The sequence below is a fragment of the Rhincodon typus genome, chromosome 16 (assembly GCF_021869965.1).
Source record: "Rhincodon typus isolate 14 chromosome 16, sRhiTyp1.1, whole genome shotgun sequence".
Taxonomy (NCBI): Eukaryota; Metazoa; Chordata; class Chondrichthyes; order Orectolobiformes; family Rhincodontidae; genus Rhincodon; species Rhincodon typus.
The window spans coordinates 31,106,138-31,128,780 of record NC_063347.1 but is presented as its reverse complement, the minus strand read 5'-3'; the positions used below and the strand labels follow the sequence as shown (position 1 = coordinate 31,128,780).

The 22,643-nt window shown below is 40.7% G+C and overlaps 1 protein-coding gene across 2 annotated transcripts in view; it reads left to right on the top strand.

Moving 5' to 3' along the window:
- Nucleotides 1-22,643, top strand: part of LOC109936224 (protein FAM3A-like) — a 43,204-nt gene that overhangs the window by 3,064 nt on the left and 17,497 nt on the right. For both annotated transcript variants that reach the window (XM_048606485.1, XM_048606486.1), the window contains exon 2: nucleotides 15,283-15,395. In XM_048606485.1, the coding sequence (XP_048462442.1) occupies nucleotides 15,383-15,395 (13 nt within the window). In that variant the 5' untranslated portion in view covers nucleotides 15,283-15,382. The remainder of the gene's footprint in view (nucleotides 1-15,282; nucleotides 15,396-22,643) is intronic.

The window sequence follows — 22,643 nt, the reverse complement described above, 5'->3', positions numbered from 1 at the left end:
CTTAGGGAACAAATTGGGTAAGCGGCTTTCTGAAGCAAAGGATATGGCAGAGGTACAGATTAGAAAATGGTGACAATGGCCCAATTGAAAATGTGGGTGTTGAGCTACTGAGCAGTATAGTGATAGATAAAGAAGAGGTGCAGCACTCCAGGCAGACAAATCACCAGGCCCTGAAGGGAGGCATCCTACATTGATGTTAGAGGTAAAGGAGCAAATTGCGGAGCCACTAGCAGAATGTTTCCAGGCCTGTCTGAACACAAGATTAGTCCTGGGGGAGTGGAGGATTGCAAATGTGATGCCATTGTTTAAGAAACGGGCAAAGGATAACCCAGGAAACTACAGACCTGTCAGCCTGACTTCAGTTGTAGGAAAATTGATAGAGGCCGTAATATTGGATATTGTAAGTATACACTTAGAGAAAAATAAGTTAATACTAGACAGTCCACAGAAATATGGAGGTAATACATTTTGGTAGAAGAAACATGGAAAGACAATACAGGCTCAATAGTACAATTTTGAGGGGAGTACAGGAGCAGGAGGACCTTGGGTTTCACAAGCATAATTCTGTGAAAGTGGCCAGGTAGGTTGAAACAGTTATTAAGAAAGCTCATAGATTCCTTTGGTTTATAAATAGAGGCATAGAGTATAAAAGCACGGAATTAACGCTGCACCTTTGCAAATCATTGGCCAGACCATATTTGGAGTATTGTGTTAAGTTCTGGGCATCTTATTTGAGGAAGGATGTTAAAACCCTGGAGAAAGTTCGAAGGAGATTTACTAGAATGGTTCCAGGAATGAGGGATTTTTGATACAAGAGAAGATTAGAGAAATTGTGTCTATTCTCCTTGGAGCAGAGAAGATTAAGAGGGGACCTCATTGAGGTGGTCCAAATTATGAACACTTTTGACAAACTAAAGAAGGACATTCTGTTTCCACTAGTTGCTATGTCAATAGCTAGAAGTCACAATTTCAAGATTGTCACCAAGTCAGCTAGGAATGAGATGAGGAGAAGCATGTTCACTCAGAGTACATGCTCATGTGGACATTATGTGGCGCAGTACACAGAGCCCGAGGGCTGTCAAGATTTGTTGTCCTCTTGAAGGAACATAAACTCTGGAAAGCAGGAGCTTAACAACGATGCCACCCGAAGGTTGCAGGAACAGCAACTCATATTTCGCTTGGGAACCCTGTAGCCCAATGGTATCAATGTGGATTTCACAAGTTTCAAAATCTCCCCTCCCCCTACCGCATCCCAAAACCAGCCCAGCTCGTCCCTGCCTCCCTAACCTGTTCTTCCTCCCACCTATCCCCTCGTCCCACCTCAAGCCGCACCTCCATCTCCTACCGACCAACCTCATCCCGCCCCCTTGACCTGTCCGTCCTCCCTGGACTGACCTATCCCCTTCCTAACTCCCTACCTACACTCACCTTTACTGGCTCCATCCCCGCCTCTTCGACCTGTTTGTTTCCTCTCCACCTATCCTCTCCTCTATCCCTCTTCTATCCGCCTCCCACTCTCTCCCTATTTATTTCGGAACCCCCTTCCCCTCCCCCTTTTCTGATGAAGGGTCTAGGCCCGAAACGTCAGCCTCTCTGCTCCTATGATGCTGCTTGGCCTGCTGTGTTCATCCAGCCCTGCACCTTGTTGTCTCGGATTCTCCAGCATCTGCAGTTCCTACTACCTCTGATTCAAGCTTAACTATATACTTGTGTTTCAGGAGGCAATCTAAAAAATGTGACCCCTGTACATCTCAATGATGGATGAATGCTCCTTGCAAACTGAAGCTTGTGTCATCTAATTGCAGCCTGTATGTAATCCTATATAATTCCATTTGAATGCTCAGGCAAACAAACTAAGAAGGATGTCATTTGTGCGAAGGGAACAAATTAATGTGCAGTTCATGACAAATTAACATAATGTTTTTTAGTTATGAAACCAGCATTCCCTAGAGGGCAAGAATATCACTGCATCAAAACTGACTCAGTTCTGATTATCTATTTATGTAAATACAAAACCATTCTGCCTCAAATTAAGTCACTATCAGATTCTCTTTCAGATTTGTCTGCCTCATTTCAGTACTGCCCTGGCTTCTTCATTGTTCTTCACTTTCAGCATTAGCTCCCTCAGTACTTCTATCTGACTCCCCTTCTTCCTCATCTGAGGAGACAAGTGGCTGGGCCATCTCCCAATCTTCTAAGCTGTCACCAAGACATCTCATCCAACATTCCCTACTCAGGAACCTGTGTCTAGAATGCTCATCGCCCCCTTGCCACCTTCATTGGAGGATTAATTTACTGTTCTTTCTAAGAACAAAAGCTTCTTATTTTCCCAAACAATACATCGACAATAGAGTATACATGGCTTCAGATGAATTGTTGAATGGGACATCATGACCTCCGTGAGTCTTATTGTTCTCATTACCTTTCATTTTGTTTTCATGCACCAGAGATCTGTTTATATTTGTAGAAGGCAGATTTCTGGTGTAACATTCACATTCCACAGAAATTATTAAATATGAAATACTACATGAACTTAGTTTTAAAGAGAGGACTCCCAACTTCCCACCACAGCATGGATGCAGCATTGCCTTCCAAGCTGTCCAACTGTGGTTCTGCCTGCAGGAGATGCCAGATATAGGTGATGGCTCCCTCAGTATTGCAAAGGTGCCTCTGGCACTGTCCTCCACACATTTGCAGGCAGTTGCAATGCCTTTAGTACACACTGCATTGGTACACAGCTCGCTGGTACTGAAAAACCCCGGTTCCTCTCTTCACATGTTGCTTGCTCATCCACAGCTGCCACTCCTGTGTCTCTGGTTCGGTTGATGTTGTTCATCCATTCTCCTTCTCCTCTTCCTCCTTCATGTTCATAACCGGAGTAAAGCTAACAGTGCTGCTGAGAATCAAATATCTGGCATGAAAGTACCAACCTGTGAAGAAATATCAGGAATGAATTGATTGCTTGTTTTCTACTTCAGATCTTGACATAATCAATTGACCTTTTGTTATGAGAGGCTTGTATCTTGGGTGAAAGCCTGCCCTATAGCCATATCCAGGGAGTGAAATACAATTTTCATGACCCATGACTGGTTTTCACCTTCCTGATTCTGCCATGTGCAAAATCTTTGTGGCCTTAATCTTTAAGTTTCTGTTTTGATTGTCTCAGTTGGCTGTGATGGCGCAGTACAGGAATATGTGCAAATAGATCTCAAGTCCCTGTCTTTGGACTCCACATTCTCCGAGACACCTTGTTTTGAAAACACATATATAGAAAGGCAATGGTTGTAAACTTTCCTTTTGAGTAGTTCACCTTCTACTTTCGTTTTCCTGTGTACAGCTTTGCCCACATTCCCCGATACTGTAGATGGCCTTCCCCTATCCTCTGATGTCATGTCCTTCCTCCCTTTGTGACTACCGGCCCTTTCCCAATCCCTGGTCTTCCCTTGATTCCTCTCCCATCTAGACCTGCAGGGCCAACCTGAGTTGTATACTGTCTCCTAATCAATTCACCTTCCCTTTCCACCTCCCAGCACTCTAAATTGTTCTATATTGTTCCTCACCTGAACGATGTAGCTCCCATTCTCCCTTTCCAACTTGCTCCTCATGCTACAATTTCTCCACTGTATCCCAGTTTGCTCCATCCATTAGCCTGGGATCCTTCCAGTGTCCCCAACAATTACACCCTTTAAGTTCCACTTCTTTCTGCTTGTTTATACCCTGCCCACCTTTCAGTGAACCTTTTCTCATGAGTCCCCTTCTCATTTCAGACATCCTTTTAATTGAGTCCCCTGCCTTTAGGCTGAGATCTGAAGAAAAAGATGAATGTATACAGTAACAGTGATCAAATTCTATAATTCATTTGGTACAATTTATCCCCATGTTGTTAAAGTAAAATCTTGTAGCTATTACCCCATCTCTACTTGAGATGCTGATGACCCTTTAAAAATTGCATTTACTTCATACAGTTCATTGACCATGTGCCAGATATGATCATCTTTTGTTTAAACTGGAAAGGTGATTAAAATAACTGAATTTAAATTGAAAATAATTGAAAAATCTCAGAAATTTTATGAACTAAATAAATGCAAGGAACTGAAAGTTGCACAGTATGTTCCTTTCTCACAGAAGTGTGAGTACTCATTTTGTGTAACATGAAGCACAATACACTATGAAATTTTGTCAATCGAGAAAAACAAATTGTTCAACATCTAGTTCTGGATTGAGACCAAAACACAGGCAAGAAGCTCATTGGTCATTTTATTTTAGGTACAAATGATTCACTTTCAAATTTGCCTTGATGTTTGTTGGTTCAAATGATCATTTTTTTTTTCATTTTAATTGCATATTTTCTATATGATTGAGAAAGGAGAAAACAGTTGCTAGAATGATCCAGCTGTTCTCACAAGGGTAAAATGGTGCTTCTCCTTTTTGGACCTAAATAAAAATGAAGCTACCTGCTGATTATCCTTTGGGCCTCAACAGAACCTGAGGCACATATTCTCCTGTAAAAGCAAAACACTGCAGACGCTTGTAACCCTACCGGACTTGAAACGTTAGCTCTGCTTTTTTCCCAACAGATGCTGCCAGACCTGCTGAGTTTCTCCAGCATTTTCTATGTTTGTTGCACATATTCTCCTGCCTGGGTGTTGTACCCATATGTCCCAAATCTGCAGGATTACACTGTTTTGTCACGCCAGAATGAGAGAGAAAAGCAAAATATTGCTATGAGATTAGTGTTTTCTAAGCGTTCAATGTATCTCTGAAAGCCCTGTACTACAGTTGAAACTTTAGGCTCTAAAGTGAAGCATGAAACGTAGTCACTTGTTCCTGTTGAGATACACTCTGACTGAGTTAGAGAGACAAACTGCCAAGATCCTTGTAAACCTGTTAAAGTGATTAATATTCTGGACTAAAACCCAGCACTCCCAACCTTCGCAATCTTACATTAGCAGAGCTATAGAAACCAGAACCTGTAAATCATAGATCAAAAAGAAATCTGAGCTGGCACATTTTGCTATATTCTGATCATTATACTAATGGAAGTTCTATTGTGTTGCTTATGGCCAGTCTGAGGCTCAGAGCACAATTATCAATTTAAAAGAGCCTGGTTCCTTTTAAAGTAATTGGGAGTTGTATAAGTTGGATAATATCACCCAGTGGTATTATCACTAGACTGTTAATCCAAACACCCAAGTAATATTCTGGGAACCTGGATTCAAATCCCATCATACCAGGTGGTGGAAATTGAATTCAATAAAAATCTGGAATTAAGAGTCTTACAGTGACCAGGATTTCCAATTGTCAGAAAAACCCAATGATTTACTAGTGTCCTTTAGGGAAGGAAATTGCCATCCTTACCTAGTCTGGCCTCTATTAGACTCCAGACCCATAGAAATGTGGTTGAAGTGTTGAGGCTATTAGGGATGGGCAATAAATGCTGGCCTATCATGTGTCACCAAAATCCTGCGAATGAATTTTTAAAAATCTATATATTCTCTTGTGGAAATCTTGATAACGACAGCTATTTGTAAATATATTCATTGAATAACAATTAAAATTGATTCTATACTTGAAAATCTGTTCTAGCATTCACAGTAAATCACTTTATCCTCCTTCAACACCATTCCATGCCAGTTTATAATCTGTACACACTTCTGAGAGTCATAGATTATGAAATTCATAGAGTAGTTGCAACATGGAAGGAGCCATTCAGCCTGTCATGTTTGTACTGGCTCTGTGCAATATCAATTCAACTCTTTCTATATGACCCTGCATATCTTTTTTTGGTGTTCCACTTTCTTTTAAAAGAATTAATTGAGTCTACCTTCATGATTCTCTCAAGAAATAACCCATTCACTGAGTTAGAAAGTTAGTGTAAATGGGAATATTGGGTCAATGTCAATGTGGAGTTACCCTGATAGATCCTGACAAGGGAAATTTGGCACTCTGCTTTGTGGGCAGAAACCTGGAGGTTGTGCTGGATGTGATGGTGCAGAGGCAGGTAGTCCACTTGTCTCAGGACCTGCAGAGGATGCCACGAAACCAGACCATGTCAGCCTGGTTGAAGGTTGTCATCGAGATCAGTGCAGTCTGGGCCATCTGTAGGAAAAAAGTCAATAAACTTCTCCACTCCGTCAGTGCAAGTGCTCCCAGCTTCTCTCTAATACCTCACACTCTCTATCTCTGCTACTACACCCACGTCCCACCAAGGCTCATGCTTTACCACTCTCACTGTTCCCTGCAACATCTTCCCTCACTCATCCTCACTAACTCCAACTCCTGACACCTCTTACCCTGCATGTCCTCTGTGCTGCCTATTCACTCACTCAAGACACCTCCCAGCTGCATTAAAAATAACAGCTGTGTCACCCACATTTTTATCTCCCATAATACCTTTCTGTCTCTTTCATTCCTGGAGCAAAACAGCCTGAAATAAGGCAGAGAGAGCCAAGATATGTGGTGGTCTGCCTGTATTTGGCTCCTTATACTTCAGGAAGAGAAGGTTCTGACTCTGACTGCTCAGTTAGCTGACTGACTACGTCCAACCCTCTGGGCTGATATCATAAGCTGGCCTTGATTTACTGTGCCAGGACCCCATGATTAAAGGCAATCTCCCTTGAATTGACTGAAGACTGCTGACAACCAGGACAAGCTTCCTGCCTTTCTACTTACACTAAATGTCATGGAAATAAAATAGGTCAGTGAGCCTGGTAACTGGCTGAGGGGCAAGTGCAAAATTACAAAGCAAAGCAATACAAGGTAAGGATGCTGTGAGCACCTAGGTAGGGTCAGAATGAGTGAATGCTAAAAGAGCAGGATAAATGATGAGAAGATGTTTCCCTTCATGGGAGAGTCTAGAACCGTAGGGCATAGTCTCAGATAAAGGGGCGCCTGTTTATAACTGAGATGAGGAGGAATTTCTTCACTCAGAGGGTTGTCAGTCTTTGGAATTCCTTGCCACGCAGAGCTATGTATATTTAAAGCTCAGATAGATAGATTCTTGATCAGTAGAGAAATCAGGGGAAAGCCCAAGAAGGTGGGTGTGAGGAATATTGGATCAGCCATGATCCTATTGAATGGTGGGGCAGGCTCAAGGAACCAAGCAGCCTTTCCTGTTCCTCTTTGTAACGTCCTTATAATATTATTTGTGTAGTGCAAATGTTACTTGCCACTTGTCAACCTAATGCAGTTAAATTTCAGTGTTAGAGACTGCAGATGGCTTTGAAACACAGCCTTGCCCAGCTCTGGACTGAGACGGTGTGGCTGAGTTCTGCACACAGCAGCAGCAGTCCAAGGTGGCTGCCTGGTGAGGAACAGTAAGGCCACTAGCTGAGTGGGTAGGGGAATGCTGTCATCCTGAGAGACAACAGCAAGTTGGTGCTCTTAATGGAACCACTCCCACTCTCACACAGTGACACTTCAGCATTGCCTCAGCAGTTCTGGCAATCTGTTGCTGAACATATTGCTGAACTGCTGTGATACCCTGCACACCCCATTGGCACAATAATTCAAAAGCATTACGGTAGCAGTCTGACCTTCCACTGAAGTACTCCTATTTGCTGCTGCTTGTGCCGCATTCAAAGCTGAAACATAGACAGGAAAGGTTTAGACAGATACGAGCCAAATGCAGGCAGATGGGGCTAGTTTAGTTTCAGAAACTAGGACAGAATAGATGAGTTGGAGTGAAGGGTCTGTTTCCGTGCTGTATGAATCTATGACAACACCAAGGGACATTGCACAGTGATTAGGTCTACAAATGTGAGAATGAAGTGAAATGAATGATCACTGCTGCCACATTGGAAAGATTGGATTCCAAGGTCAATGTGAAGTCCTGTGCCAAATTGGTTCTGTACTCTTCCACGCTGCTTGACATTAGCCACAGTTATATATTTGAAAGTGATAAATTTGGAGGGCTATGGGGAGAAGACTGGAGAGTGGGACTTGCTGGTTAGCCCTTACAGGAGCTGGTACAGGCATGATGGATCGAATGGCCTCCTCTATTCTGTAAAGTTCTATGATTCTTTGATTCTATGGTTATCCTGATTGGTTTCCCAATGCGCTAAGTCTTTTGCTTTGCATTTTTACGAGCATTCTTCTGTGATCTTTTCCACTTAATTATTCATCAGGACCGCTGCAGATCCTGCCCCTAATCTATCCTCAAAGATACAGACAATGTTAGTAAATGACCTGGTGGCTGAGAATGTCAATTCAAGTGATGGTGCTATGCCATGAGTGCCCCTGTTTTTTTGATATTCCTGCACTGCCTGACAGCTTCAAAGTATTGGTAACTGAAAGCAAAAAGCCACAAATGTGAAGTTGTGGTGGAGAAAGGGAGGAAAAGTAAAGGGTGTCAGCCTACAGCATTTGTAACTTATATGTCTGAGTGCAGAGTGAGATTGAGGTGGGAGGCAAGGATGAGAATTAAATTTGAGGATATCATTCTCTTTGATGATTTCAATCCAACCCCGAGCACAACATCATTACTGGATCCCAATAAAGTCAGAACTGTCTCCTGTATGGGCTATAGGTCATGCAAGCATGTGTGTTCCCCACTTGTCAGTTTCTATTGCCTGGTTATATATCACTTTTGTGACAATATTATAGCTTTTAGATGTGTATTCTGTCCTTTTTTTAAATGAAGAAAGATTAAGACAGGTGAAGAGCACTTTCTGAAGCCAATAAAGTGAACAGCTTGTGAGGCCAGTTTAAGATGTCAGTAGTAGTGTTTGCTCGCGTCTTGAAACTAGATGTGAAAGCTTTTATTCCTCTTTCTGTTGGAGCTAAAAGTTGGGGCTGCCTTCTTGCAGGAATTGTATATGAGACAATCTATTTTACAGAATTTGCCTTTGCCATGTGTGTGTTTATGAGATACTACTATATTGGAACAATTAATTACAAGTAGTTAATATATTTATTATTTTGTTAAGCATTTTGATAGAGTTACAGTTAAGCCAATTTTTTTTAAAATTTTTATTTTTATCTTAATTGTAGTGTAAAAATAAAGTGTGTTTTGCTTGACGTTGAGTAGTTTGACCAAAGAATTGCATCTGGAATGCAATGCCTTACACTAACCTTTACCGTAAGAAAACATTAGAGTCTAGACTATCTTCTTAATATATTTTGAGGGATTTGGGCCCGGTCCATAACACTTAGTCCCACAAGACAGCAAAGTATGTCAAGGACTATGAAGAACTCTTCTTGATTGATGAATAGTTGCCAATGTGTGTAAGCTGTGAGAAGAGGTTGTGAGGCTTCGCTGTGCTCAGTGTGTATTTTTAGGGCCTATCAATTTATCTCCTAGAGTCTTACCTTTAGTTTTAACAGTTTGGGACTTCTGTGGTTGTATGCAAGCAAGTCGGTTTCTGTCCTAAACATCATGTGACTTTTGAGAATTTAAGCCTCAATTAGAGTAAAACACTGACATGACATCAAACAGTTCTTAATGTTGAAAAGGGCCCATATGAATATTATGCCCCATGCACATTAACATTTTAAATTACTAATAATATGTTTAAAAGTATACATCCATTTCACAATCCATACTGATATTATGACTGAATAAGTTCAATTAAACACCAAATTCATTCTACAGCCAAATATGCTCAAAATGGATGATTAAGAATCTGCTGTTTTCCACACGAGGCCTGGTTTTTTCCCATTTAGTACTTCTCACAGATTCTCTTAAACCTGTGTCCTCATTAGCTTGTATTATTTTACACATCCCCCATTTCAGCCACCTCAGTCTATGAACTACCACCTAAAATCTTGTTGTACTTGCTCAAATTTCTAGGAATGAGCAGTAATATGAAGCCAGAATGAAGTAAGATGTGGCTTGAAACATACCTCTACATTTGCTAAGCTTAACACCCATTTCTGGAATGCACATTGTTTTTTACACAATACCAACTTTAAAGTTTCAATGCCTACGATCAGCGCATTCAGTGAACACAAAGAACACTGCACATAAAATATGCTTGAGACTTGTTTCATTGGTGTTGACTGATAATAAAGAAAACAAAATTACTTGGGTGTTAGCTCTTCCAGTCATTCAAGATTAAATTATGAATTGCAATTCTCATATTTAAAATTGACCTTTAAGATCCAATTAAAAACTGCATAGATTTCGGTCATGAGCACAGTACAAGAGGAAATCTCGGTTGATCATATGCACCTTCAGCCTCGTCATCGCTGACCTAAATTGCTTCAAGATCCCTTCAGTCCACAATTAAAAAGTTCTCATTTGTTATGGGTTTTTCCCTCTCTACCTGTGTAACCACCTCCATTTTTTAAACTCATTCACGGGATGTGGACATCGTTAGCGAGGCCAGCATTTATTGCCCATTGGACAGTTAAGAGTCAAACTTATTGCTATGAGTTTGGAGTCACATGGGTGACAGTTATTCAATCATAATATCAGTATGGATTGTGAAATGGATGTATACTTTTAAACATATTATCAGTAATTTAAAATGTTAATGTGCACGGGGCATAATATTCATATGGGCCCTTTTCAACATTAAGAACCAGCTGAGGTAAGGATGACTGTTTCCTTCTCTCAAGGACATCAGGGTTTTTCTCCAGCAATGGGCAATGGCTTCATGGACATCATTAGACTCTTGATGCCAGATTTTTAACGATTTCCATATCCATTATCTGCCATGGCAGGATTGAAACACTGGTCGCCAGAACATTACCTAGGTCACTGAATTAATAGTTTACGAATAACACTACTTGACCATCCTCTCCTCAAAGCTCCCTCCATTGTATAACCACATTCCAAACTCTGCATTTCTATGACTTTAACTTGTTTTACATTTCCATCTCCTACACACCATCAACACCATACTTTGCTGCAAATACTCCAATTCCCGCCCTAAACTTACTTGTCTTTCTGTGCACTTTACCACCTTCCTTAAAAATCACTTTAATGAAGCTTTGGTCATCCCTCAAAATGTCTCTTTTGGTTTAGTGTCCATTTTTATCTTGACACTTGTTAAGTATTTTAAGATCTTTTCCAATATTAAGACAATATATGCATGCATGTTGTTGTTTCTGAAATGAGTCATAAACTTCAGGTAAGAACTAAAATTGGGTGTTCCAGAGTCACAGGTGGTTTTTCCCAGTTGACTGCTTTGCATACCTGTGGTATCTACCTCACCTATCAGTCTGTGATATGTGATTCTGGGTAATGATTGTTTGGGATTGTTTGCCTTTGTCTTGGGCCTATCTAGTGATTAATGGTAGAAGATGTACCATCATAGTATATCTACAGAAAGGCACTGTTTCTAAATAACAAGTATTATCGCAGGACAACAATAAGTATAGTCACATTTGGTCAGGAGTTACTGGAACCTGAAGGAACTGATCCAGAGATATTTTCTCTCTCTGAAAGCTAGAGTAGAACTCCTTGTCTCCACACTTACCTAACCTTAGTGGCTGAAAAAAAAAGCTGGTTGATCTTCTTTATGCTGATAGTGCACCAGCAAAGGTATTGGGTTAGAAATTCCCGGCAATGGATCCGGCGGTAATGAATATAATGTACGACTTGGAGGTGATGCTGATCTTGTGACATTGTTGGTCTTACTCTTAGTGGTAGCCATTACAGAGGAAGAAGGTGATAAATTATGTAAAAGGTTCATCATTGATCTGAAGTATTGGGTGGAATCTTCCAGGCCTGGGAGTGCGTAAGGAGCTTAATTAGGAGGGATGTTGAGGACCAGAACCTCGCACCCTTCTTGCCTCTACCAGAATTAAGTCCTGAGTGGGAACACTTAAGCTCCACCTTCCATCCCTGCTACCAATTGAAACAAGAAGTGGACAATTAATGATGGCTAAGGATTTATTCCTGCCATGGCTACAATTCTTATAGCTCCAGGTGAAGGGATCTTGTGGTACAGTGGTCGTGCCCCTACCTCTGAATCAGGAAGTCTGGGTTCAAGTCTCACCTGCTTAGAAAATGTCCAGCACCAGGTGAGATAAGAAAGAGTTGGCCTGGCTGACTGACTAACCAGGGCTGGCAGGCTGTCAATGGTTATGGGAGCTATCTGTGGTTCCTCCTAAATCTGCAAATCTCCAATAAATTTGTGCACATTCAAGGGAATGGAGAGCGGGTGTGGCCTCTGACACCGGCTACTTGGCCCTTCCTTCCAACCTCCCTGGCTGCCTCTTCCCATGATCCCCACCCTGCAAGATTCCCTCTTTCCCAAGCAACGTTTAGTTTTCTTGTGATGATCCCTGATCCTAGAAGTGGAACTGACAGTGGCTGTAACCTCTGTCACAATAGGCCAGCAGCTCTTGGTGACTGGGACTGCTTTATTCTGGATCCTAATTATTTCCCAAGCATTTCTAGCCTTTTCTGTTTCTAGTTCAGATTTCCAGCATCCCTGAAATATTTTGGCTTTGCATTTGATGTGTTGCTGTATTGAATCCTGTAGAAAATACAAATGACAGCAAATAGAACAAGGGACATCTCTGGCTGTCACACTTAAGACTATAGAGTAATTGTGTAGAAGGAACATCTAATATTGAATGAGATCAAAGTGTTGCTGAAATTAATTTCTTGCTTGCATGTTTTCAGGTGCCGATCTCTAAGTATTTCAATTGCATTACTTTTCTTTTGCTGTTTGAATTGTTTGGTCATTTAGTTTACTAAGTTTACTGCCACATTGCAAAGGAACGTCTGGTGTTACGTCAAACATATCACAGTGAGCAAGAATAATATATAATGGGATATCCCCTGCTAATGTTTTATTTAATTTGAGGTCAGGTGATAAACTCAAAGTAACTGAGAAAGCAGGCATTAATAGATGAAGTAGTTCTAAGTTATGATAACGTATCTGTCTGTGAAACAACTATAGATCCACAAGCCACCTTTAAGGTGAATCTAATTACTATAGAGTGGACCAAGCAGGACAAACAGGGCAAATGAAAAATACCATACCACAGATGCTGGAATACCTAGTGAAGTTTCTTTGGACTTCTTCCATTGCCTGTAACTCTTTCCTTAGATAAGAAGACCAAAACTATTCACGGTATTCTTGATGTGCTCTGACTGATACCATGTGTAATTTTGGCAAGACCTCCCCATTTTTATACTAAATAAAAACCGAAAGAACTGCAGATGCGGTAAATAAGGAACAAAAACAAAGTTGCCGGAAAAGCTCAGCAGGTCTGGCAGCATCTGTGAAGGAAAAAACAGAGTTAATATTGGGTCTGGTGACCCTTCCTCAGAGGAGGAGTTCTGAGGAAGGGTCACCGGATCGGAAAAGTTAACTCTGTTTTTTCTTTCAGAGATGCTGCCAGACCTGCTGAGCTTTTCCAGCAACTTTGATTTTGTTCCCCATTTTTATACTCTGTTCCTTTTGAAATAAAGGTTAGCAGATGATTTGCCTTCCTAATTACCTGCTGAATGTGGATGCTAACTTTTTATGATTCATGCATGAGGACCTCCAAAACCCGTGGAGCTGCAGCTTTCTGTCATCCTTCTCCATTTAGATAATACCTGGCTCTTCTATTCTTCGGGTCAAAATGCATAACCTCACAGGGCCTTGGGTCGTGTTGTAGAGCAAAGGGACCTAGCGGTTCAGGTACATAATTCTTTGAAGTTTGCGTCACATTTGGACAGGTTGGTGAAAAAGGTGTTTGTCACCCTTGCCTTCATTGCTCAGTCATTTGAGTCTAGGAGATGAGAAATCATGTTGAGGTTGTACAGGACTTTGGTGAAGCCTCTTCTGAAATACTGTGTCTAGTTCTGGTCGCCCAGTTACAGGAAGGATATTATTAAGCTGAAGAGGATTCAGAAGAGATTTACCAGGATGTTCCTGGGTATGGAAGGTTTGAATTATAAAGAAAAGCAGGATAGGCTGAAACGTTTTTTACTGGAGCATGGGAGATTGAGAGGTGATCTTATAGAAGTTCATAAAATCATGAGAGGTATAGATAAGATCAATGGTAGGTGTCTTTTCCCTAGGATGGGGGTTTCAAGATGAGGGAGCACATTTGTCAAGTGAGAGGAGAGAGATTTAAAAAAAACATGAGGGGCAAATTTTTCACACACAAGGTGGTTCGCGTGTGGAATGAACTTTCTGAGAAAGTGATGGATGTGGGCACAATAATAATGTTTAAAAGACATTTAGATAAGTACAGGAATAGGAAAGTTTGGAGGAATATGGCCCAGGAGCAGGCAGGTGAGACCAGTTTAGTTTGGGATTATGTTCAACATGGACTGGTTGAACCTAAGGGTCTGTTTCCGTTCTGTATAACTCTATTTCTATGACTATGATTATATTCCATCCACTACATTTTTGTCCACTCACTTAATCTGTCTATTTTCCACTGCAGATTTCTTGTGTTATCCTCACTACTTGCCTTCCAACCCATTTTTACATTATCCACAAAATGGTTGATGACTGTTCATCAGAATAAAAGTAACAATTAGGAATTTCTTTTCTCAATAAGTGAGAGATGTTTCAACAATATAATAGACAAAGTGATAAAAGAAAAATATTGATGTCATTCAAAATATAGTGAGAGACCTTTGTACCAAAGATAAAGCAATCATTTTAGCTCAAAGCAAGTTCTTTTACTCAGTCATTATTAATCAAAGATGGGAATTTCTGAAATACTTGATTATCACTCGTCTCACATGCAGCATGAGGTAAATTTCATGTGATTTTCTACCTCTTCTTGTTAACAGATTTGACAACATGCAAGGCTCCCTGATTAGCAAGAGCTTTAGAAATTCTACTGAAGGAGGTTCAAAAAAATTAAGCACAATCACATTTAACTAAATAGAATAAAAAAACATGGGGGATGAGACAAAAGGCATCAGCATTCATCCTCTGAGAGCGATGTTGAGTTACTAATGCATTGATAATGTGCTGAGTGGCTATTTTTTCCCTAACTTTTATGTTCTAACTGCTGTTTCCTTTGTTTTTCTCCATTTCTTTATCAATTACGCTAATTAGTGTTACACATTTTTCAAATGTATATACAGGTCCCTTAGCGATACAATCAGTTTGTTTGAGATAGAGCTCGCAGTGATGTTAATTAGAACAAATTCAGGCAATCTAGGAAAACGTTGTTATTTTTGCACAATGAAAACTGTAGCATCATTCCAGCATTAGATATTGATTCTAGATTGTATACTTGTCTTTACAATTAAATATGGATAATATATTTATCAAGATTCATGTTTACTGAATTAAAGTTAAGATACACAAATTGAGTTTTTCTGAGTTAAAAAAGGTTGTATTTGATTTAATTAGTGACATGCCATTTCAGGGAGTGCTGAGGTGGTGGTTATATACAAGGAAGTAACTGGAACTGTTATGAAAGCGCAAGTATACCATATTTGAACTCAGATGTATTAACTTCGCCAAAAATGAGGATTGCAGGTAGGAATTTCACTTTCAAACTCTTTAAGTGACTTGATTATTGTACCTTTAGTATTTAGAATTTTCTTTGTACGTTTCAGTAATTTAGTAATTAATGCTGTTTTTAGAAATGTGAATTGGAGCTTCACAATTCTCAATTCAAACTGAGTTTGTAAGTAGTAGTTGACTGTGAGGTGAGATCATGAGGTAAGATATGTAAATAATTATTACAGCTTAACAAAGCATGGGTAATATTTGTCAGCAGAGGGGCTGGGCCGAAGGATCTTTCAATGACAAAGTATATATTCATACTGATATAAAGGTTAAGAAATGGAGTCTGATGCATGTAATATGCAGGTGAATTTATTCAACTTACTGGAGAAATGATTAAAATCAGAAAGTGGCAATGAGTTTCATTAAACATGGATTAGAAGGGACAGAAAGTTAACTTCAGGAAAGTTAAGTGAAAAGAGATGTGGTAACTTGTTACAGGACAGAGAATATAGCTTTTGTCAAGGAATTTAATTTAACTTCAGAGTAAACATCTGGGTTTATTAATGCAGAAATTAACCTTTAACAATTCTTATAAACTGAGAAAGTAACGTACACTTGATTAAGTAAATAAGGCCAGGGACAGGAGGATGCTAATTGTGGGTCACATTAATCCAATCTAAATAAACTGCAAAGAGGCTTTAGGTGGTCCACGCAAGACAAATGTTTCTTATACAGAATGCTGACTGAAAAAAAAAGTGAAGAGGTCATTCTTGATCTTGAATACTGCAATATATGAAATTTGGGGAATATTTTAACATCATTAGATTTTAATAAGGAAATTCAAGATCTCAAGAAAGCTAATATTAAAAGATATATATAGTTGGGAGAGTTAATTGGAAATAATACTAATGGTTTAATTTTAATATATATTTATTCTTTAACCTGGATGATGACCAGGTCTTTCTGTACCTGGAGCACTTAAGTACCTAAGCGGTTGCAAAATGGTGCTGAACATTGTGCAGTCATCTGAGAATATCCCCACATTTGTCCTTATGACGGAGGGAAGGTGATTGATGAAGCAGCTGAAAAATGGTGGAGTCTTGGACACTTACCCGAGGATCTCCTGAGACTGAGATGATCAACCTCCAACAACCACAACCATCTTTCTTTATGCTAGGTATGATTCCAACCAACTTAATCCCCAATGAAAGCAGTCTTGCCAGAGCTTCTTGATGCCACACTTGGCCAAATGCAACCTTGATGTCAAGGGCAGTAACTCTCACCTCAGCTCTAGAATTCAACAGTGTTCTCCACTTCTGGCACCCCCTTAAAATATATTTTATCCCTTCTTCTTTCAACTTTCAGGATCTCCCTTGCTGTTTGCTGTGACATTTTATAACCAGTCAAATTGTTGGAGCAATAGACTTGATCACAAGTTTTTGTAATACCTATGTGGTGGGATGGCTGATATTCAGAACACCTTAATACAAAAGCAACATGTTACAAATGCAGTAAATCTTAAATAAAATCAGAAAATGCCACCATCACTCAACAAATCATACTAATACTTCAGGTTGCTGACTTTTGATCAGAACTGGACAAAGTTCAAGAAGGTAAGAGTTTTAAGAATAGAGTTAAAAGAAGGAGTAAAAGGAAATCAAAAGGTCTTGAATCAGGTGGAAGGCTGGAGTGGTGAAATGACAAAACGGATGGTGGTCCAAAAGAGCTTGGTCACAGGCCCATACAAAAACAAGCTGTAGGTGTAGAAGAGGTGCTGGAAGAGCAGAATGCTTAACAGTGACTCGCAAGCAAGAAGAAATGAGTGGTCAGATTGGCTGTTTGGGAAATGTTTGATTCTTTGAAGAATATGTAAGACTAGCAAAGGGCGAGTGAAATCTGTGAATGGTGCAAGTGAATAGGGAGCTTAAAGGGGTTGGCTGAGGATTTTAAAGAATGTTGCCAGGTGTGGACGAGTTGAGTTATAAAGAAAGGCTGGATGGACTGGGACTTTTTCTCACTGGAGTGTAGGAGGTTGAGAGGTGAAGGTTATCAAAGGTTATAGAAGGTTATAACATCATTACAGGTATAGATAAGGTTAATGGTAGGTGTCTTTTTCCTAGGATGGGGGAATTCAAGACCAGAGGGCGCATTTTTAAGGTGAGAGGAAAGAGATGTAAAAAAAACATGAGAGGCAAGTTTTTCACACAGCGGGTGGAATGAACTTCCTGAGCAAGTGGTGGATGTGAGCACAGTTACAATATTTAAAAGACATTTGGATAAGTACATGAATAAGAAAAGTTTGGAGGGATATGGGCCAGCAGCAGGCAGGTGGGACTCGTTTAGATTGGGATTATGTTCAGCATCAACTGGTTGGACCAAAGGGTCTGTTTCCATGCTGTATAGCTCTATGGCAACATTTTTCAGAAGCAAAGGGCATAATGTAGACACATAATTACTTACATGGCAAACAGCATAAGCAGCAAGTGATAGACAGAGCTAAGCAATTGCACAACGAATGGATCAGACCTAAGCTCTGCAGTGCTGCCACATCCAGTTGTGAATAGTGTGGACAATTAAACAGTTCATTAGATAAAATTAAGCCTAAAATATCCCATGCTCAATTTTTGGGTGCCCAGCAAATCAGTGCAAAAGATAATGCTGAAGCATTTGCATCAATCTTCAGCCAGAGGTGTTGAGGATATAATCCATTTTGCCCTCCTCCAGAGGTGCCCAGCATCACCAATACTTGTCTTCAGTCAATATGATTCATTCCACATCAATATTCAGAAATGACTGAAGGCTCCAGATCTGCAAAGGCTATGGTCCCTGAGAACATTCCAGTTATAGTCCCAAAAAATTGTCCTCCAGAAATTGCGGCACCCCTAGCCAAACAGTTCCAGTTCAGCTACAAGATTAGCATCTACCTGACAATGTGTAAAGTTGTTCTGTAATCAAAAAGCAGGACAATCCAACCCAGCCAATTATCACCCCATCAGTCTACACTCGATCTTCAGAAACGTGATGGATTATGTCATCAAGCAGCACTTGACTAGCAACAATCTGGTGACTGAAGCGCAGTCTGGAATCCACCAGAGCCACTCAAACATGGACAGAAGAGGTGAATTACAAAGATGAGGTAAGAGTGACTGCCCTTGACATTGAGGCCACATTTGATTGAGTATGGCATCAAGGAACCTTAACAAAACTGCAGTCAGTGGGAATCAGGGGAAAGTTCTGTTGGTTGGAGTCCGACCTGGCACAAGGAAGATATGTATGGTAGGTGGAAGTCAATCATTTTAGTGCCAGGATATCTCTGTAGAAATTCCTCAGGGAACTGTCTGCCTTTCCAACCATCTTCATCTGCTTCCCTCTATCATGAAATCAAAAGTGGGGATGTTCACCAATGATTGCACAACATTCACCATCATTCACGACTGCTCAGAGGGACACCATGTCCAAATGCAACAAGACCTGGACAATATGCAGCTTTGAGCTAATAAGGGTTAATTAACATTCAAGCCACACAAATGTCAGGCAATCACCATCTCCAACAAGAAAGAATCTAACCATCACTCCTTGATGTTCAATGGAAGTCCCATCATCAAATGCCCCACTGTCAACATCCTGGGGTTACCATTTACCAGAAACTCAACTGGACTCACCACATAAACACAGTGGCTGGTCAAAGGCAAGGAATTCTACAGTGAGTAACTTACCTCCTGACTCCCCAAATCCTGTCCACCAACTACAAGGCACAAGTCAGGAATGTCATGGAATACTCCCCAGTTGTCTGGATGAGTGTAACTCCAAAAACATTCAAGAGGTTTAACATCATTAGGACAAAGTAACCTGCTTATCCACAAATATTCACCCTCCACCACCAACACTCAATGGCAGCAGGTTGTATCATCTACAAGATGCACTTCAGAAGTTCACCAAAGATCCTCAGACAACATCTTCCAAACCCACAACCACTTCCATCTAGAAGGACAAGTGCAGCAGATGCATGGAAACACCACCACCAGAAGTTCCCCTCCAAGCCACTCACCACCCTGACTTGGAAATATATCACCGTTCCTTCTTTGTCGCTGGGTCAGAATCCTGGAATGCCCTCCCTATTGGCATAGCAGGGACTGCAGTGATTCAGGAAGACAGTTCCACACTAACCCCAAAAGGGAAACTAGAATGGGCAGTAAATGCTGGCACAGCCAGCAACACTCACATCGGATGAGTGATTTTTTTTTACATGATGGGAGAGAGGATTTAAGAAAGGTGAAGAAAAGTTTACCAGGCCAGTAAAGTAAATTGAAATGGAAGCTCACGTCTGGAGCAGGTGAAACCAGCCCTCCCAGCTCCCATCCCCTGAATGGACACAAGTCGGCCTGGTTCTGGAGTGATTATTAGAACATACATTTCCTTTAGTAAAAGGGATAAAGAGATGGGACAACATGAGGGAATCCAGAATTAAAGTTTGAAGTCTTGTAGTGAAGTGAAGTTGATGTTGGCAGGGTGGAGTTGGTATAGAGCATCAAGGAAATTCATTCAGTTCCACAGACTTGTTTGCAGGGTGAATAACATCCAGAAGCTATTTGAAAGGATCGAGTAGCTGAAGGATGCACTGAACGACACGTTTCCTCATGAATGAACATCCACATGTGAGTGTAGAATCAGTTGCAGGACAGAGAAAAACACACAGTGAGTTGTAGGTGGCTGTAAGATCCCAGTGAAGCAGAGGAATGTGGTTCAGCCTAGGAGAGTGAATCATGTAATGAGAAAAGAAACTGCAGCTGAATGTAAAAACCAGTTGATCCAGTAGGCTAGCCGCAGGCAGGGTGGAGACCAGCAATGAGGGGGAAGAACTGCAAACTGATCTCCTGCTTCAGAAATGGGCTACGTTTGGTGCTACTGCCTAGGATTCATTTGTACAGGCTGACTTGGCATCCAGTTTACTTTACCTCCACTGCTGACATCCACCAGTGTGCCCATTGTCCTCCTCTGCCAGCCAACCCACTTCTGCCCATCCTAGCTCCTCAATGCCCATTTCCTGACATCTTTCCTGACTCCTCACTGACCCCCACTCCTGATCCCTGATTGTCCCACTCATCACCCATTCCTGTCACCCTTGATAAGTCCCTCCACTGCCCCACTCCTGATCTCTGACCATTATGCAGCTACATCACTGTCTCAACTTACTGCCCCTCTTCCAATCAACCACTCACCACTGCTCCACTGACCCTTCACTGTCCCACTCACCACCCCTCACTGAATTGCCTCATTGCCCCTCTTCCGGACACTCGCCACCCCACTTTTAACTCCTTACTGATCCCCCCTTGAAAAGAATCAGCCCTTTCACCAAACCCCTGCCAACCCCGCCCCCCCCATGCCCATTCTTATTAATATGAATTTTAAAGAATTAAAACCTCTGATCCTTGTGGCACTCCATTCATCACATCCTGCCAATCTGAAGGTGACCACGTATGCTCACCTTGCTTAGCTGTTAAGAATCAAACACGTTGCTGTGGATCCAAAGTTGCTTGTTGGCCAGACTGGGTAAAGATGGCAGATTTCATTCCCTGAATGACATTAGTGACCAAAGGGGAACAAAAACAGAAATTGCTGGAAAAGCTCAGCGGGTCTAGCAGTAACTGTGAAGGGAAAACAGAATTAATGTTTTGAGTCGAGTGACCCTTCCCCTGTTCTGAGTCCTGAAATGTTAACTCTGATTTGTTTCTACCGATGCTGTTTTTCTTTCTGATATACAGAATTCTCAGTTCTTTTGGTTTTTCTTTAGTGACCAAAAGGGGTTTTAGAAAAATTCATGATTATTTCATGGTCACCATTGCTGTGAAAAATTTTCAATTCTAGATTTATTCATTGTATTTAAATTCCATCCATAATTATCCTGGGCCTGTGGATTACTAGTCTAGTGATATTATCACTACATACCATCTCCCCTGATTATGATAAAACTTTCTATGTGCCCTGCTGTGATTTTGTGTTCTGTGTTCTGGGAACTCATTAATAATAAATTCCAACATTTTCCCAATCACCTGTTGTTTCTTGCTTTCTGTCTCTCTCTTTTCTTGGAATAGACAAATCACATTTGCTCTCTTCCAATCTGATGGGGCTTTTCCAGACTCTAGGGAATTTTCAAAAGGGAAAACCATTACATTTACTATCCCAGCAGCTACTCCTTTTCACACCCTGGGATGAAGCCCATCAGGATGTGGCTACTTACATTCTGAGGGAGGGTCACTGGACCCAAAACGTTAATTCTGATTTTTTTCTTCACAGATGCTGCCAGATCTGCTGAGCTTTTCCAGCAACTTCTGTTTTTGTTCTTATTTACAGCATCCACAGTCCTTTTGGTTTTCATTTAGTGGCAACTTACCAGTTTTTTGCGACAATAATTGTTTCAGTACCCTTTTCCTGATTGTTTTAAATAACACATTCTATTTCACAGTTATATTTGGGATGTTATTTGATTTCTCTACAGTGGAGACAGATGCAAATTTCATCTGCTATGTTCTTAGCTTCCAGTACTAATTCCCCAGATTCACTCTCAAGAGAGTCAATTCACCGTTACTTGCCTCATTTTCTTTTTAAATACTTGTAGAAACTGGCTAGCTTTCTGTCATGCTCTAATTTCTCCTTCCTTATTAATCTTTTTGTCATCCCTTGTTGTTCTGTCCGATCTTTTGATCTGCAACTGAACTTTCAGAAGTTTTTCTTTCAGTTTCAAATGATCATCAACTTCCACGATTGTGTAAGGATTATACATTATTCTATATGGAATTATAAGAATGGAAATTTGAATTTTCAACTTGATTTTTTTTACAGTTCAAAGGAAAAGTAGAACTGTATTGTGTTCTTTTGCTGAAAGTGAATTTGACAGTTTTGTGGGACACTGAACACAGGTTTCTTTGGGGAATAAATAAGTAGCTGCCTAGCAACATCGTGTGGATTGGTTATAAGTAGCAGTTTGTCACTGAATTGAAAGGAGAGACAGCAGCTAGGATGGAAACTGCCGTCCTTACCTAGTCGGGCCTACATGTGACTTCAGACCCACAGCAACGTGGTTGACTCTTAACTGCCCTCTGGGCAATTAGAGATGGGCAATAAATCCTGCCCAGCCAGCGACACCCTCATTCCGTGAATGAATAAAGAAAAAAAACTCAGATATCCAAAAACTTGCCAGCCAGTGAGATCATTTTCTCTCTCTCTGAGCGGAAAGTAAATAACAAAAGACTCTGCCAAAAAAACCAAACAACTGCT